General features: G+C 45.9%; 1 protein-coding gene across 1 annotated transcript in view; it reads left to right on the plus strand.

Annotated features, from left to right (window-relative positions):
• CSMD2 (CUB and Sushi multiple domains 2) overlaps positions 1-16837 on the plus strand; it is a 490403-nt gene that overhangs the window by 61900 nt on the left and 411666 nt on the right. Inside the window, exon 2 of the mRNA XM_054999125.1 lies at positions 12071-12265. Within this exon, the coding sequence (XP_054855100.1) occupies positions 12071-12265 (195 nt within the window). The remainder of the gene's footprint in view (positions 1-12070; positions 12266-16837) is intronic.

A 16837-nucleotide genomic window follows, 5' to 3' on the forward strand; every position in this document is an offset into this window, starting at 1 on the left:
GGAATCATGCTGTTAGAGCAAGATGCGGCCACGTGAGAAGTAGGAAGAAAAAGCATCTTTCTCTGTTCTGCAGAAGGGGGCAGCATGTGAGCATGCATGACCCAAACTCTTCACTAAGGGTGAATATTTACCCTTCAGGCAGTTTTGTAGTCAGAAATTTTATGGCAAAGTGGCCGAAGATTACTGGGGAGGTTGGGTTACCTGGTCACCAGCTTGTCAGACTCTGAGTTTCACGGGGTGGGACCTGCTGGTGCCACATTGAATGGCAATCTGAACAGTAACATGTGTGGTGCACTTAGGGATGCCAGGTCTCCTTACCCTCCTGGCGGGAGTGGGGGAGACCTGGCTCTTACTTGCTTCTTCTCCTTTTCATGTACTACTTCCAATGATGTCCCTGTGCAAGTGCAGGAGTGCATGCGTGCATCACAGCAGGCCAATTTGGGTCTCAAACGGGCCCAATTGGGGCTGTTTGGGGACCAATAACTCTCCTCCTGGGAGACCAACAGTATCGGGCTCCAATTCGGTATTGAAACCCCTGGCGCAATTCGTGGATCTCTTCCTACAGCCTTTAGTTAAAACAACACCCACCTATATTTTGGATCAGGGGTCATTACGTAGATAAAGAGCTGGAGGAACTCATTAGCATAACTCATTAGCATAACTTATTAGCATATGCCATGCCCCTTGCCATCACTGGAAGTGTCTCATTAGCATAACTGATTTGCATATGCCACACCCCCTGGCATCACCTATCCTGGCTGTTTTGGACCCAATCCTGGCCATTCGGGGCTGAAATTGGGCCCAAAATGGCCCAAGAGGGGCTGAAAATGGCCAAAAAGGGTCCCAAAATGGTCAGAATCGGAGCGCTGCTGAGTGGGAGAGTGATCCACCACCCGTCAGAGCCCCAATCTGGGCCGTTTCAGCCCCAATCGAGGCTGAAACGGGCCCAAAATGGCTGAGGGTCAGGTGGGCGGGGCCACCTGACATGTGACCTCTTGGGGGACCTGCTGGAACTGTGTTCCTGCATGTTCCCCCTTGAAATGAGCCCTGTTCTGGATACAAGAGACTTTATAGAAAAAATAGAAGAGAAGCTCATCTCTCTTCAAGCGGTTATGCTAACGATGGACGTAATGTCCTTATATACTTCTATACCGCAAGATGAGTTGAGGAAAATGATTGGATCAGCTCTTACAGATTCTGACCAGTTGGAAACTTCTATCCAATTTATTTTGAGTCTTATGGATATTGTTATGGTGAAGAACTATTTTAAATTTGATGATTTCTTTTTCCAGACGAAAGGATTTTTGAGAAGGGTATATCTGGTATAAATTACATGAGTTATTGATATGTTATACCTCAAATAATATTTGCATTGTATAGGATCTGGAATGGACTATTACTTGGGGAGTAGGTTGGCTGGTTGTTGGTTTCCTTCAGCCCTCAAGAGCCTCTTTGATATTTTTGAGTTTGGGGACCAAATCAGTCTATGGCGAAGCGTGGGAGTGCTCTCGGGGTTGTGCGATGACGTCAGTGGCGTTGTTGCACTGCCCTGGGAGCACACCCCAGAGGCCCATTTCTGTGTCTTCCTCCCCCGCCAGCTAGGTAAGTAGAGGCAGGGGGCAGAGGGTGAAAGTGGGGGATCCCTCACCCCCACCGGGGGAATGGGATCCCTAGATGCACTACCTGCTGGTATCTGTAAGTTGTTTTTTCACAATTGCATGCCTTTTGAAGAGTACACTTTGAAAAAACCCACAGAAATTAGCTATGCACTAAACATAATATAGAAGTTTATAAAACTGCATAGGGGGTGGAGGTGGTGGAGTAAGAGATCTTTTTCTCTCTCTCCCATAATAGTAGAACCCGGTGACACCCAATAATGTTGATGGGCTGTAGATGTAGGTCAGACAAAAGGAAGAACTTCTTTACTCAATGAGTAATTAAATCATGGCATTCACTGCTGTTGGAAGTAGTAATGGCCACAAGCATAGCTGGCTTTAAAAGGGGGTTAGACAGATTCACTGAGAAGATGCATGCTACTATCTGTTGTGAGTAAAGGGAACCTCCAAATTCAAAGGCAGCGTATTTCAGAATACTAGTGCTAGAAGGAAGTATTGTGGGAAGATCTTGGCCCCTGTGCTCTCTTTGTTTGGCTCTCCAAGGTAACTGGTTGGCTGCTGTGTGAGACAGAACATGGGACTAGATGGGCCATAGGCCTGATCTAGCAAAGCTCTTCTTATTTTCCTAAAATGTAGTTGGTTAGTGCACCCCCCACTCCAGTGCCAGCATTTCAGTCCAGGGTATTCCATCACTAAAGGTAGCCAACCTGGCATTGCTGAGGGCCCATGCTTCCTCTGTGGTTGCTCCCACTGTATGGAACGGGCTCCCTAAGAAGGTGAGTGGGGGGGGGCAGTCCTTGGAAGCTGTAAGGCTACATCATGTGCTAGAGTCTTGAATGAAATGTAGTTTGCAGGTATTTTATTGTACATTTTCAGGGCTTACTAGGTTTTGAGGGAGGGAAACATGGGTCTTTATTGTTATTTGATGCTTTAACTATGTGTTGTGAGCAGTCTTGAGCCATGAAGAAAGTCAGGATATAAATGCTTCACTCAATAAATCAATAGTGCTGGATTGTTGCCTTTCACCTCCAGTTTCACATGCCAGTAGTTAGCACAATCTGGCCAGCATACAAGTATTAGAAGAAGCACTTGAATGCATGGTGGGTTCATTGATGACCTCGAGGTTTCCACCTGCTGACCTGAGAATGATCCCAGGAATTCAGATCTCCAGGCCAGAGTCAGAGACCTGGAAACAAGGGTAGGGGTGTTATCAAGTCACCTTGGAACACTGAAGTTCTAAATACACTTGATAAGTAACCTTTCAGCCTAATTTATTAATTTTAAGTCAAACTGGATGTCAAGTCCCAGATGCCCAAACATTCATGCAGGGTGGTCTACTCCTTAATTTTCTGTTTCCAACTCTGTCCAGTATAGCATCATCTAACTAGATAATTGTTTTGCTCTTGGCAAGGATAAGACCACAACTTCCCTTGTAATGATGTTTCATTCAGTGAAATGAGAACTCTCCAGATAGAGGAATTTGGGGTAATGTAGTATATTAGAAATGTATGATTCTGAATTCTTGTACAAATGGAGCTTGGGTTTCATTGCCCCGGGGAGGGGTGGGGCGTCAGGGTGGGAGATCACTGTGAGTCTCGATAATATTATCCAACTATCTTTTATTTGACCTGTTTTTCAGTTGTAATTAATTTTATGTAATCAATTTGTTAAATGAATTTGGTTATAAGAGCTTGTGAGCTATTTAATTTTAAAAATGGGGCCAAGGTATGTTTTCTTTGGGAACTTCATTTTGCATTTTGCTATTGATTTCTTAAATGTTTTTACTTTTCTGGAAAAAACGTGTTTTTTTTCTTTTGAAAAACAAAATAATAATAAAAGGGATACAGAAAGGGAAAATGGATTATATAACATAGTTGTATAAATCAGAGATAGTTATATATAACAGAATATATAAACCACAAAAGTATTTCTTCCCACCATCCCCTTCATCAGATTCTTTTTTAAACACTTTCTGTGAGATACGATAATACTTACTTATATTAAAATACATGTATATTCAACATTTTATATTCTACATTTTGAATTACAGATTTAATAACAGATCTATTTATTGATAATTGTTCTTAGTTGTTGTTAGTTTTCAGCTACATAATCAAAAAAAGCTTTCAATTTTTCCTGAAATTCCAGGATTGGCCTATTATGTATATAAGATGTTAATTTTGCCATTGATGCATGTTCATATAGCTTATTCATCCATTCTGTCAAATCTGGACAGAATTTTACCTTACATTTGCATTTGTATAGGAGATCAGAGCTATGAATTCACATAGAGTACACAGTGAAAATGCCTAAAATGTAAAAACATGCTTTTAAGGTTTGTAAAAGTTAGGATTTCATACCATCAGGTTTCCACTATAAAGTGATTTGCTCGTAAGCCTACTATGAGCTTTTCAACAATTCTTCTATCAAGAGATGTGGGATATGATTAGGAACTGTGTTAGTAAAGCTGAGCATGGGTGTGGGGGCTATTAATTGGGGTTTTAATGCCTGAAATGGCCGATTCTACAATTACTCCTGTCTGCAAATTATGCCCTCCTACTTAGCAATTCATCCCATAATGCTAGGTAAGTAGATGTGAATAGTTCCTAGTCCTATGAGTTCTCTGCTGTCTTATTATTTCATATTCTGTAATCCATCTGGAATCTTGGCAAAAAAGGCAGGCTATAAAATGAAGTAAATAAAAATAATAACGGAAGACCAGTCTGCACATGCTCAGAGTATTCTTTTCAGAAAGTACTCCAGGCATGCTCAGAGCATTTGCAGGCTCGGCATTAGAGTAGGGATTATTCTTGATTCAGATTTATTTAGATCCACCCACTCCTCCATCTTACTTTATTTTTAAATGACAGGTGGTGGGCCTTCAAACAACCCTCTTAACCTCTCTGATATTATATGGGTAATTAAAACAAATTCTTCAGAAGTAAGAACCAGATTCTAGAATTCTTTTTTCCTATTTTGATTTGGCATCCTCATAAGAATGGAACAGCTGCCTTGCTGCATCCAACCAAGGTCCATTTAGTCGAGCACTCTCTTTCTAGTAGCCAGCCTCTAGGGGCTTGCATGCTGGGCAAGAATCCAATTGGCACTCCCTGCTGGTTGCCCATGACACTTTATATTCAAAGCTACACTGCTTTTAAACACAGAAGTTCCATTTTAACTTCCACGTGTCAGGGCTTGCAGCAGCCGCCACTTGGTGGGGTGCTGGGCAGTCTGCTCCTGACATCAAAGGGAGGGCCAGGGATTCTGCAGGACCCTGCTCTGTGGAAGGAGGGGCGGTATACATCACCCAGACTCCCTCTCAATCCACTCGCTGGCCTGCTCAACCTGTGCCACCCACCCTCTTTGGCCTCTGCCATCTCCTCCTCCTTCATCCACTCTCCTCCTTGCCTTTGCTCTCACACTGCTCTGCTCTCCCTCCACACCATCACTCCTTACTCCCACCCACCACCTCAGAGCTCTTCCTAGCCACCTTATATAGGGTTTCCTTGCCCCGCCCCGCCCTCCTTCTAGTCTTGTTCCCTCTCCTGACTTGGCCCAGCTGTGCCTTCCCTCAGTGGTTTCCCTCCTACCACTAATCCCTTCTTGGCTTCCTTGCCTTACTGGCAGGGTGGGGTTAAATGCGAGCCATCCCCAGCTGAGGTCTGCTTGGCCTTGCTCATGAGGAGCTGCCCCAGTAGGCCCTTGAACTGCTGAGCTTGCCTGGCCTTGCTCATGAGGAATTGCCCTGGCCAGCTTCTGGGCTGCCTGCTCATTGATGCTGGGCGGGGCTGCCCATCTCTTCCCCCAGAATGCCTGTGGCAGCTCCACCTGGAGGGGCTTGGCTCCTAGCAACTCCTGAGCCAGGCTGCTGTCCTCTAGCCGGGGCATGGCTCTGGGCTGTAGTGGCTGCTTCTCCTCCTTGGCTGGTAAGGGCTCTGTTTGGGCTGCTGCTGGGTCCCTATTCCCCCTGCCTTAGCCCTTTTCCTCTGTCCTGCTTAGTCCCCTCTCTTCCCCCTGGAGGGTGGGACTGGCTGGTCTCCCCCTGCTCCCTCCAGCCCTCTGAGGCTTTGGCCTTTTGCCCCTTCCCCCTGGAGTGGGCAGGTTCTGGACCTGGTTGCTGGCTGGGTTGGTAGGGCCACTGCCTCCCGGTTGCCTCCCACTGCTCCCTCCTGGCAAGTCTGGGGGCTGGGACCCAGACCCCGGACACCACGGCTTGTATGACTATTGATAAACCCATTTTCCAAAATGAATTTGTTGAATCTGTTTTTTTAAAAAAGCCATCTACATTCATGGGGACCACCACATTACTCCCCCCCCAACCCTGAACCTACCACCGAGAACTTCATTGGTTAACCCTGTTTTTTAAAAATTGATTATTTTAGTATCACGAACAAGTGAGAAAATATGGGAAGGTCCTGCTCTGTTTGTTGGCCCTCCATTGCAATTGGTTGGCTGCTGTGTTAAAAAAAAGGGGGGGTGCTCTTCTAGATGGACCATTGATGGATCCAGCAGTGCTCTTCTTATGTCCTTTCTTCCTTATATAATTTATAGGCATTAGATGCCATACAAAACAGAGACTCCTTGCTATATGAATGCAGCTATTGTCTCTTTTTCTCCTTCCCCTGTTTGTGGCTTTGTCATAGGAAATAGTAAAAAAAAAAAAAGTAATAAAATTGCCTTGGAAGATACTGCTAAGCAACAAGACACCATTTTCCCTATTTCTCCCTGTTTTGGAATGTCCCACGAATCCTTTGTCGCAACACCCAAAGCAATTTTTCTTTTCTTTTTTTACATCCATTAATTTAATGCATCAGGCAGGAGATCGGATTTTATTTGCTAGGCAATAAACAATGCTTTCATGAATCTATCTCTATCTTTCGCTGGCCTTCGTCTTCATACAGTTCTGTGTGCTTGTATGTATATGTGTAGCCTTAGGTTGATTGGTTGATGGAATGCTTTTATGGGAACAGGCGGGGAGGGGGAACATCCAGTCTCTACACAGGAATTTGCAAACGACTAGAGCAAAGGTCTGACATTATTACACTGTGCAGCATCCAATATAATAAATAATACAGATGCCTTAATCTTGGTAGCAGCATAGGGGGGAAAAATGATCGCTTTGACAATCCGGGGAATGTAAGCAATAATATTAGTTCAGGGGAGGTTTGGGGTAGAATGTTTATGTATTTAGATTTATACCCTGCTGTGTCCCTGGAGCTCAGGGGTGTGATTTACAGAACATTGTAAAACATGAAAATATACTGTGCCCAAAGGCGCACAGTCACTGAAGATGTGGAGTTATGAGAGAAGGAGAGGGAGAAACATGAAACTAACTGGTCTCATTCCCTTGGCTGTCACCCAAGGCACTGCTCATATCTGTTCTTTCTCTCCCTCTCCCCACTACATCTGCCCAGTTTGGTGGTTCATTGATGTTTACCCGTTTTGTCATGGCAACTGCCTTGTTCGTAACTTATCAGAAATTTGAACTCAGATCATCTTGTTGCAAGTCCGAATGTTGGCGTATATTGAACGTAACACACAGAGAACGAGTCCAAGTCGGTGGTGTTCCATTTACTGCACAAATGACAGCGCAGTTCATCCAGTGGCCCTAGCTCAATCAGTAGCGCTCATCATGTCCCACAATCATATTTCCATTTTTAAATCCTCTAGCACCAAGTTATTGATGCCATTTAAACAAATGGTTTTTGGTTGTCAGCACTGATAGTTTTGTGCAAGCGAAAATAACTATTTGGATACAGTGAAGTTTTCTTTCTGCAATGCTATACTGGAAAGAAAATCAAACACTTTCCCCTTTCAGTGACAATTGCGTGAACAGGCATGACCACAGGATACATGCCACTGTATCTGCTATGCCAATGCCACACGGGCTGTAATAGGGCAGGTCACAAGTGGGGTGTGATCATTTTAAATAAATGAACAAAAGTTCCCTGACTGGTAGAGGAATCCCCACTGATATAGACTTCAGACACTGCTCTGAACAGTTATCAGATGTTCCTTATTGGGTTGAATCCAATTCAATTAGCAGAAACCAATGGGCTGGATCCAATCTAAATTTTCCATTAATGGAAAGGGAAAGGAGGAGACTGTTTCCATTGATTCCCACTTCAGAGCCCCAGTTTGCTCCTTGAACTCTTACTGAGGGTCCCCCATCATCCAGGAGTTGCATTTAGGGGGATCGGTGGGCTGTGGCGAGGCAAGGGAAGTAGGAAGTCCCAATAAATGCCTTTTGTAAACAGAAAATTTAGGCTGGTTCCAGTCTGTTAATTGTAGGCCCCTAGGCTAATGCTGCCGTCCCCTGGATGGCCACCAGCAACTACCGTGGCCATTGTCATAGGACCCCACGAATCCAATGGTGACTCTTTCCACCAGTGGAAAGAACCTTCCCATGATGCAAAATACAACATGGATAGATCTGGATAGAGAGACCTTGACCTGCATAGAGCAGCACAGAGGTAGCAACCAGACTGCCTTCCTTCCTTGTGGTGCCATTGAAGAGGTCCAGGGTGGGATGAATAAAAGTGGCAAATCCTGCTGCATATAACCTTCTAGAAACTGTTTGTAGGGGACCATGGTCCCAAAAGATGTAGTGAGGCATGGATCTATTTGTGATCATTTGGAATTGTGTTGTAGTCCAGTGACTGAGTCATCATGACTATGTGTTGGAGCCAACCAGATTTTCCATTGGTGAAGAAGGGGGGGGGCGGCTTTTGACCATGCTGGGAATCACAGGATCAAGTCATGTGTGATGAGGGCTGTAGTAAGGAGATAAATTAGGTGAGGTTGAGTGATAAAGCTGGCTGGATCCAGCCCTACATGCACACAGGTATCATGCACTCGTCAGGCACTGAAAGGATGAACTAGGGTGTACACCAACAGCCCCTGTGATCAGTAGGCAGCATGTGGCTTCTGGACTGGCCAGGTTAGGTGTAAATATCAGGAGCTGAGCCTTAAGCTCTGGTTTCCACCTGCTGGGCTCAAGGCGTCTCTTGCTTCTGCTCAAAACCTAGCCCTGGATCTGCAGGATTTGTGCTCTGTTCTTATATACTCAGGTGCTGTCAAGTCACAGCTGACTGATGCCGACCCCTCGTGGGGTTTTCAAGGCAACAGAAGGGCAGAGGTGGTTTGCCATTGTCTTCTTCTGCACACTCTTCCTTGGTGGTCCCCCATTCAAGTTCTGAGTGGGACTGACTCTGCTTAGCTTTTTAAGATTTGACAAGACTGAGCTGTACCATGCTGCTTTCCCTCCCCTATTTTGTTCCCAGGCACAGCCAATTCACGTTGTGGTTAGGCATTGGCTGGTTGGAACGTGCACCCAAGCCCCCGTGTGTGTTGCCTAGAAACATAATGCAACATTAGCTAGCAGGGCCAAATGAGACAGAATCTGCAAATGAGATCCTGGCTTTCCAAATAGGACGTTAAGAAGCAGGCAGCTTCGACCTGCGTCTTATCTTAACACTTCATTAAGTAAAGAGCAGTAAGTGTTAGAAAGTGACTTTTAAAAATGATAATTTTTTTTTATGCCTGGAGTGAAGCACCAGTCATTAATTTTAAAAGAGGGTTCAAAAGCAGGAGTGGATTCAATTTTTTTTTAAAGGACACCAGCAATATAATTAAATTGAGTTTTTGAGTGTCAGTGCAGAAAAATGAAGCATTCGTTTTGGGCTGGACCCATTTGGGATTTTACGCTGTGCCTGTCCTCATCCTGAGAGAGTGGGAGGATGCTCATCTCCCGTTCTGAGGGCATATGATCTGCCTTGGCACAGGTGTTCTTTGGGGCATAATCACTGAGCAGGTTTAAAGACTTGGTTATTAAGGGAGGTTTAGCGGGGTTTGCCTGCTGGTGTGGAGTGGGTAAGGATGACTGTCTTTTAGGGCTGCTTCATACACGAGTTTTCGAGAGGAATACCCTGGTTGGCCACTAGGTGTAGAGCTGGGCCATTCCAAGGAGTTAATGTTGGCTCTCCATTGCCCACAAAGGGGCTTCCGGCAAGTTGTCTTGTAACTTCAATTCTCTTTCTCCTCGGTTCTCAGAAATAGATTTCTTAGACGGCTTAAGCACCAGTGTGGTGAAGGAGATTAATGTATTCGGGTCAAGCAGCATGGTGTAGTGGCTGTAGGGTTGCCAGTCTCCAGTCTCCCACTGGAGATGGGGGATCCCCTGCTCCCACCCCACACCCCTGCCCCCGCTTATCTGGTGGGTGGGGGGAAACGCACCTCCTGGGATGTGCTCTGGGGCCATGTGGCACATTCTCATGTGCCAAATCAGGCCTGGATTGGCCCGAATCCGGGCTTAAACTGTTACTGGTGCTGCTTTTATTTTGATGGGAAATTAGCGAGGCAGCCCAGAACCAAGTTTAGTGCGGATCTAACCAACTATACCAAGGTCCCTTCTTCAGAAACTCACGTGATAAAGAGGCAGACTACACATATTCATTCAATAACATGTATTTACTAATGATGTGGCGTATGCCTGAACTTACACATCCATACAAGATTACATACAAAAGCTAGGAAATGCAGAGAAGGAAAAATAGAGGTAGTTGCATGAGCAGGAGCCCCACGATGACAAGGGAAATACTTACTATCCTGAGGTGGAGCAGAGGTAGAGCAGCAAGGTGGTTCGGTGCCAGCGCCAGAACCATGGGCAGAGAGACCGCAGGGGGGTTGGGATAGGAATGGCACGCACCTTGCAGTCTGAGGGGCCAGTTTATATACCCCAAAACGTACCCTGGGTCTGGCCTTGTATTCAGAGGTTCTCATGAGTTAAATCAAAGGACATGATGGCTATCGGAATAGCCTCGATTGGTCATTTTTAGAAGTCTGATTGATGTTATGACACCTTCGGGGAGAGAGGACAAGGGAGGGAGGCGGGAGATCCGGGCGGTTCACACGTATGCCTTGAAGAAGCAAGGCGCATCCTGGTGTCATCGTCTGGAATGCGGAGGTTCCTTTGATGTGTGTTTACTAATTGCTCTGGCCAACCGGTACTCAATCTCCATTCCGGGCGGGTGTTATGATATGCAGAGCATGGCAAAAGTTCTCTCACTGTGTACGTGGTTGGCTTGCTTCTTTGAAATGGCTTCCCACAACAGGCTGCTCTTTTTGGGTCTTCTGGTTGTCTGGGACATGGTGCCGGCCAGGCATGGCTAGGGCTTACTAGTGGGCTGCCTGGTGGCGAGGGCTTCAGGTGAGGACTGGCCAGGGGGTGCCTGGTCAGGCCCGCTGGAAACCTTCCCTGGCTGATGCCTGATTGCTAGCAGCATGGCTGGAGCCCTGGTGAGGCAGGCTCCCATGGCTGGCAGGAAAAACACAGTCCCGGTCGATAGCAGAGCTGGGAGCACACTAATCTAAGAAATTGGCATGGTTCAAACAGCGGTAGGTATGAAACTGACACATGTCTCCTGAGCACACTTGTAATGCAGTCCCTTGGGTATTCATAATACAGCAGTGCATAAAAACGCAAACACAGTTCATGGCTGACCTCAAAGCAGGAGGAGAGGGGGCTACTTGGCAACACCCCACACCCCTGCCCCTGCTTATCTGGCGGGTGGGGGGAAACGCACCTCCTGGGGTGTGCTCTGGGGCCATGTGGCACATTCTCATGTGCCAAATCAGGCCTGGATTGGCCCGAATCCGGGCCTGGCCTGATTCGGGCCCGTGCGGATCATGGGAATGCTCCCAGAGTAGTCTGCAGCCTGTGAAATGATGCCACTTCCCGGAAGTGATGTCATCATGCAGGCTGGGTGCACACGCATGCTTTGCGCACGTGCAACCACAGTATAGCAGGTAGGTGCTGGGCCTCCCACCTCCTGCCCAGAGGGTGGGGGGACCTGGCAACCCTAAGTGGCTGGAGTGTTGGACTCGGATCTGGGAGGCCTAGGGCTGAATCCTTACTGTACCATGAGAGTTTGCTGGCTGACCTTGGGCCAGTCACACACGGTCTCAGCCTAACCTGCCTCATAGGGCTGTTGTGAGGATAAAATGAGATTGATGTGAGCCGCTTTGGATCCCCATTGGGGAGAAAGGTGGGGTATAAATGAAGTAAGTAAATAAAAATCTCCATTCGCCCATGATGCTCACTGGTCGACTGTGCATCATCCCCTTTCGATTAGCCTAATCTTAGCTTGCAGAGTGGGTAAAACAGAGAATGGGAGAAACTTGCAAGCTGCCTGGATATCCTTGGAGGAAAGGAAGGATTATAAAGAATGTGATAGATTTGGTCTTGAGGCCTTCAGCATGGAGTGGGTGGCTGAATAACTAGAGAGGGGAGGGAAGTGGGAGGGCAGTGAATGGGATGGAGGGGGGAGGAGGTAGTGGTCCAGCAGAGAATGAGAAGTGGGTTGTGTAGAGGAGCAAATACATTTTGAAGGTGAGTGCTTACAGGCAATTGGAAGCCTTTGGACTAATCAAATGTGATTTCCCTTTGCCAACAGTTCTACCAAGTCACACATGTGGAAATCCGGGAAGGCTCCAGAATGGAATCCAGCAAGGGACCATGTTCAGCGTTGGCGACAAAGTGCGCTACAGCTGCAACCCAGGCTTCTTCCTGGAGGGCCACGCGCTGCTCACTTGCCATGCAAGTTCGGAAAACACCGCCTCCTGGGATTTCCCTCTGCCCTCCTGTCGAGGTAGCTGTGCATCCCTTCCTCTTATTTTAAGTTGGTTCATCCTCTTGTTTTGGCTCAGAAAGAAACAGATATTCTGGAGGTTTTCTCTGACAAGGAGAGGGGCTCCAAAATGGTGCCATGATAATAAAGTTGTTTGATAGCATTACTTTAATTTATTTTGGGTGAGGGCTTGTTTCGTTTTGAGTAAAATAAAATAGAAATTGTCCAGACGATCCAGATTTTCCACCCATGAAAGCTGAATTCTGTGTTCTGCACAGGTACTGTATTTATTCGAAGATTACCATAAATGTAAGACCCACCCGCCAATGTTATAGGCAAAAAAATGAGTTTATTATTATTGGACATAATTGTATGTAAATTTAAGATGACCCCTCATCCTTTTTTTGATGGCATACCTGGGGGGGAAATAGTCTTGAATTTCAGTAAATACAGTCTATTGAGACCATTTGTACATTTAACTTTGTACATTTACTATTTTGCATAATTAATTCTGATTCTACTAGTCCTGGCAAGGGGAAGGGGTGGTGCAGCTGCCTTTCTGGTACCAAATTTCAGCAAAAGTTGCTCACACACTGTGGGCTGTTTCCCCATGTCTTAAAAATAGCGCCCCACTCGTGGAACACTGGCGGTTCTTTTGTGCAATTTCTGACATCACCATTTCGAAAACAGAGGCAGGCAATTATTCTGTTTTCATGGCTACACAAAAAAGGCCTCATAACTGCCTGCCTCCGTATTGGAAAAGGTGATGTCAGAAATTGAGCGAATGAGCTACCAGCGTTCCATGAGTGGGGCTCTGTTTTTAAGACGTGGTGAGGAAACCACCTTTCAAGCAGATCTTTATAGTTATGAGGACTAGGATCTTGAGTTTCTAAAAGAAAATGAAATTTGAGATGCTCACAAACTAGAATGCTACAATCTATGTTCCCCCCTACACTCTGGCATATATGTGGCACTGTCCATGCTGTTTTCCTTTCTAAATGAATCGGAAAGATTCTCAATTACCTTTCATTATGTACCCCTAACCCCCGAGACTAGCCAGTGAGTATGAGTAGGGATATGTAATTGTTTTACCGTAATATCTGAAGGAGTGTTGAATGTGTCTCCCATCCATCACCTCTCCCTCAAAGTAACCCTGCATCCTTCAGTCGAGTATCTTATATTGATTTTGTTATCGACTCTATGTTTGTCTAATCAATTAGCAATCCCAAACCAGAGCATAAATCTTGCATTTACATTGAACAAGTATGGTATGCCAGGAGATGTTCATTCTTAGTATTTCCTTTGGCAAACCTTACAAGCGCTATGTATGTGACTGGCTTGTTTTATCTTGTGCTTATCTGCCTTTGCTCATGTGGATTCCCAGTGCCTCAGATATGGGGTGTGGGCCTGATATAGCTTGTTTGATAATGGAGAGGGGCCATTCCTCTTCCTTCATTTTTCTCCTCTTAAGGTAGCATCATCCATCTTGACTTCTTAGCAGAACTTCATGCTGAGTTGGTGCTTCCACTGAGAAACCTTATTTTTCAATTCGGCTGTGGGGAAATAATCATTTCATCTTGGTGTTCAGCACTGGATCATTTTCTGTCATTGCAAGAATAAGGAGGGGAAGCGCTGCCCTAGTAGAGACCAGTCTTAGTTTGAACTGAACTGAAAATACTCACCTTTTTTGAATGATGATCTTGGAAATACTTCCCCTTCTGAGCTTTTTATTCCAGTATTACTTGTAAAAATGTTTGACTGTATGGCTAAAATAGAGGGGGGGGGGGTTCATGAGGGTTCATGGCAGAGAAGAAACGTCTAATTTCCCCCTCACATGGCCTTCCCTCTTCCTCACTTCATCTTGCCACCTCCCTGCACTGAGTCCAATCCCCCATTTTTATATCTCTCATCCTGCCATCCTTGTCCTCCCCCTCCCCAATTTTCCCTTCCTAGGGTTACCAGGTCCTCTTATCCTCGTGGGTGGAGGTCACTTCCAGGAAGTGATATCATCACGCAGGGCCTCGTGCCACCCCAGGGAGCACTTTCCCCCCACTAGCCAGGTAAGCGGGGGTGGAGTGTGGGAGTGGTGGATCCCCCGCCCTCAGTGGGGGACTGGCAACTCTAGTCTTTTCCCACTGCCTCCTCTTCCACCTTTCCTCACTTCCCTTCTGTTGTTTCTGTTTCCTTGTCTTCTCTCAGCAGGGACAAGAGTGAAGTTCTTTTAGGTTGCCTAGACAACTCAAAATGGTGGCCAAGATTTTACGAGATCTTGGCATGCTTTTTCTTTCACCCTTTCCACTTTTTATTTAACATTTTTCTGCAAACCTGGAAGTACCACCAGGTTGCAAAATCATCAAATCCAGCCTTGGGTGATCCACTTTACAAGAGGGGTTGGGGGTATATTGTTTATCACTAGGTACAAGATTGCTCTCACTCTCTTTTGCCTACTTCACCTTCAGCAATACTATCCTGTAGTCGGGTTATCTACCGCCTGGAGAAAGAGTCTTAATGGAATATTCTTTACCAGATGATGCTATGAAAAGCTTCAGCAGCCCATGTCCACACGTTGTGTGTGTTATGTGCCGACAAGTTGCTTTCAATTTATGGCAACCCAATGACCTCCAGAACATTGTATCATTAACAGCCTTGTTCAGATCCTGTAAACTGGAGGCTGTGGCTTCCTTTATTGAGTCAAGCCATCTAATGTCAGGTCTTCCCCTTTTCGAATTGCCTTCAACTTTTCGTGGCATTATTGACTTTTCCAGAGAGCCTGGTCATGATGTGACTAAAGTATAAGCTCAGTTTAGTCAGTTTTGCTTCAAAGGAGAATTCAGGCTCGATTTGCTCTAGAACCCACTTGCGTGCCTTTTTGGTTCTCCACAGAATCCACAAAACTCTCCTCCAGGACCACATCAAATGAATCAATTTTCTTCCTGTCAGCTTTTTTCCCTGTCCAACTTTCACATCTATACATAGTAATGGGGAATAGCATCATGTGGATTATCTTGATCTCCAGTGACACTTCCTTACACTTAAGGATCTTTTCTAGTCCCTTCAAGGCTGCCCTTCAAACTCTCAATTTCCTTCTGATTTCTCGGTTATAGTTTCACACAACAGAGCTCTATTAAAGAGCCAGAGCATTTTCCCCTGAGTCTCTTGGGAACCCTTTCCTGGATTGATATGAATTGGGTATGTTGACCAGGATAAAACTATTTTCCTGTTACGTGTTTTCTGTGTTTTCTGACGTTGTGCTTGAGTATACTGCCGTGGTCTTGTTCTGTTACGTGAGTCCTGCATCTGGGTAGAGCCTGGAGATCTCCCAGAACTACGACTGATCTCCAGACCACAGAGATCAGTTCCCTTGGAGAAAAGGTCTGCTTTGGAGGGAGAACTCTGTGGCATAGTACCCTGCTGAGATCCCTCCTCTTCCCAAACCCTGCCCTCTCCAGGCTCTAACTTCTAAATCTCCAGGAATTTTCCAACCCAGAGCTGGCAACCCTAACAGAGCTTCATAAGTAATGTGTAACCTGAGTCCCCACCTGATACCTCTCAAAGATCCTCCACAGAACCTGCTGCATGTCCTAGACCTGAGTTTCCTCTGATGAGAAAGGAAAACTGTTGCATTGGCGTTTGGGCAGGATCGCAGCCCGTGCTGGCCAGTGCAGTTCTGCATCCATCCCATAGAGCAGCTGTTGCGGCCAACAGAGGCCTTACCCACACATTTCTTGATGTCTGCCAGGCAACATAACACATTTTTTCCAAGGCATAAAACCTTGTGATTGCTTTACATGCACACATACCCCAGAGCCATCATTTCCAAACAGATGTCATGCCTCGTCATGATGGCATTGGCTTTCTATTATTAGAATGGCAGAGTGCTGCTATTTGTCTGGAAATTGTTCCTTTTGTGGAGTGGGAGAGAAATGTGCCTAACATGCCTAAGGATGGTTTGACGTGGCATACGTGAACCCTCTGTTAGGAATTGCAGCTACCCTGGGGTTCCTGTGCTTTCCCCTTGCCACCTCCAGTGATCAAATAAAGCACCATGGTAATAAAAGTGGGCATGTTTCACATGAGCTAAATAATATTGAAGGGAATGGAAGAATACAGGACAGGGGGTGGGGACATGCGGGAGTGCGATGCTGTTGACGTTCTGAGCACAACCTGGAAGTGTCAGTGTCTCAAAAAGTATCTCTAGGAATTGCTGCAAAATCTATGGTCCCTCCCCTTCCTAGAACTTTTCTTTGTCTCTTCCAGGTTGTATCTGGAAATGACATAGGGAGATTGGTGATGTTACTTTTCAAAAATTTACTCCCACTGCATCTTTGAGTGGTGACGGCCAACGAGGCTTACCAGTGGGAAGCTTTCTGCTGTAGGGGGAGGCCTTCTAAGCCTTGTACAGCAGTTGTAAAATGTTTTGCGGCAAACTGTAGTTAAGACACAGGTCCAAGCCACCAATCATTATGGCAGCTGGGCAGTGTGGTCTGCCAGATTTTGGGGTTATTTTCTGGAAGCTTGGGGAAATGGTGAGAATGGCTCTGGCCTCCTTATGGACTCTTCTAGGGGTACCTAATTCCAGGAGGGGGCTGTTGG

The sequence above is a fragment of the Eublepharis macularius genome, chromosome 15 (genome assembly GCF_028583425.1).
Source record: "Eublepharis macularius isolate TG4126 chromosome 15, MPM_Emac_v1.0, whole genome shotgun sequence".
NCBI classification, from domain to species: domain Eukaryota; kingdom Metazoa; phylum Chordata; class Lepidosauria; order Squamata; family Eublepharidae; genus Eublepharis; species Eublepharis macularius.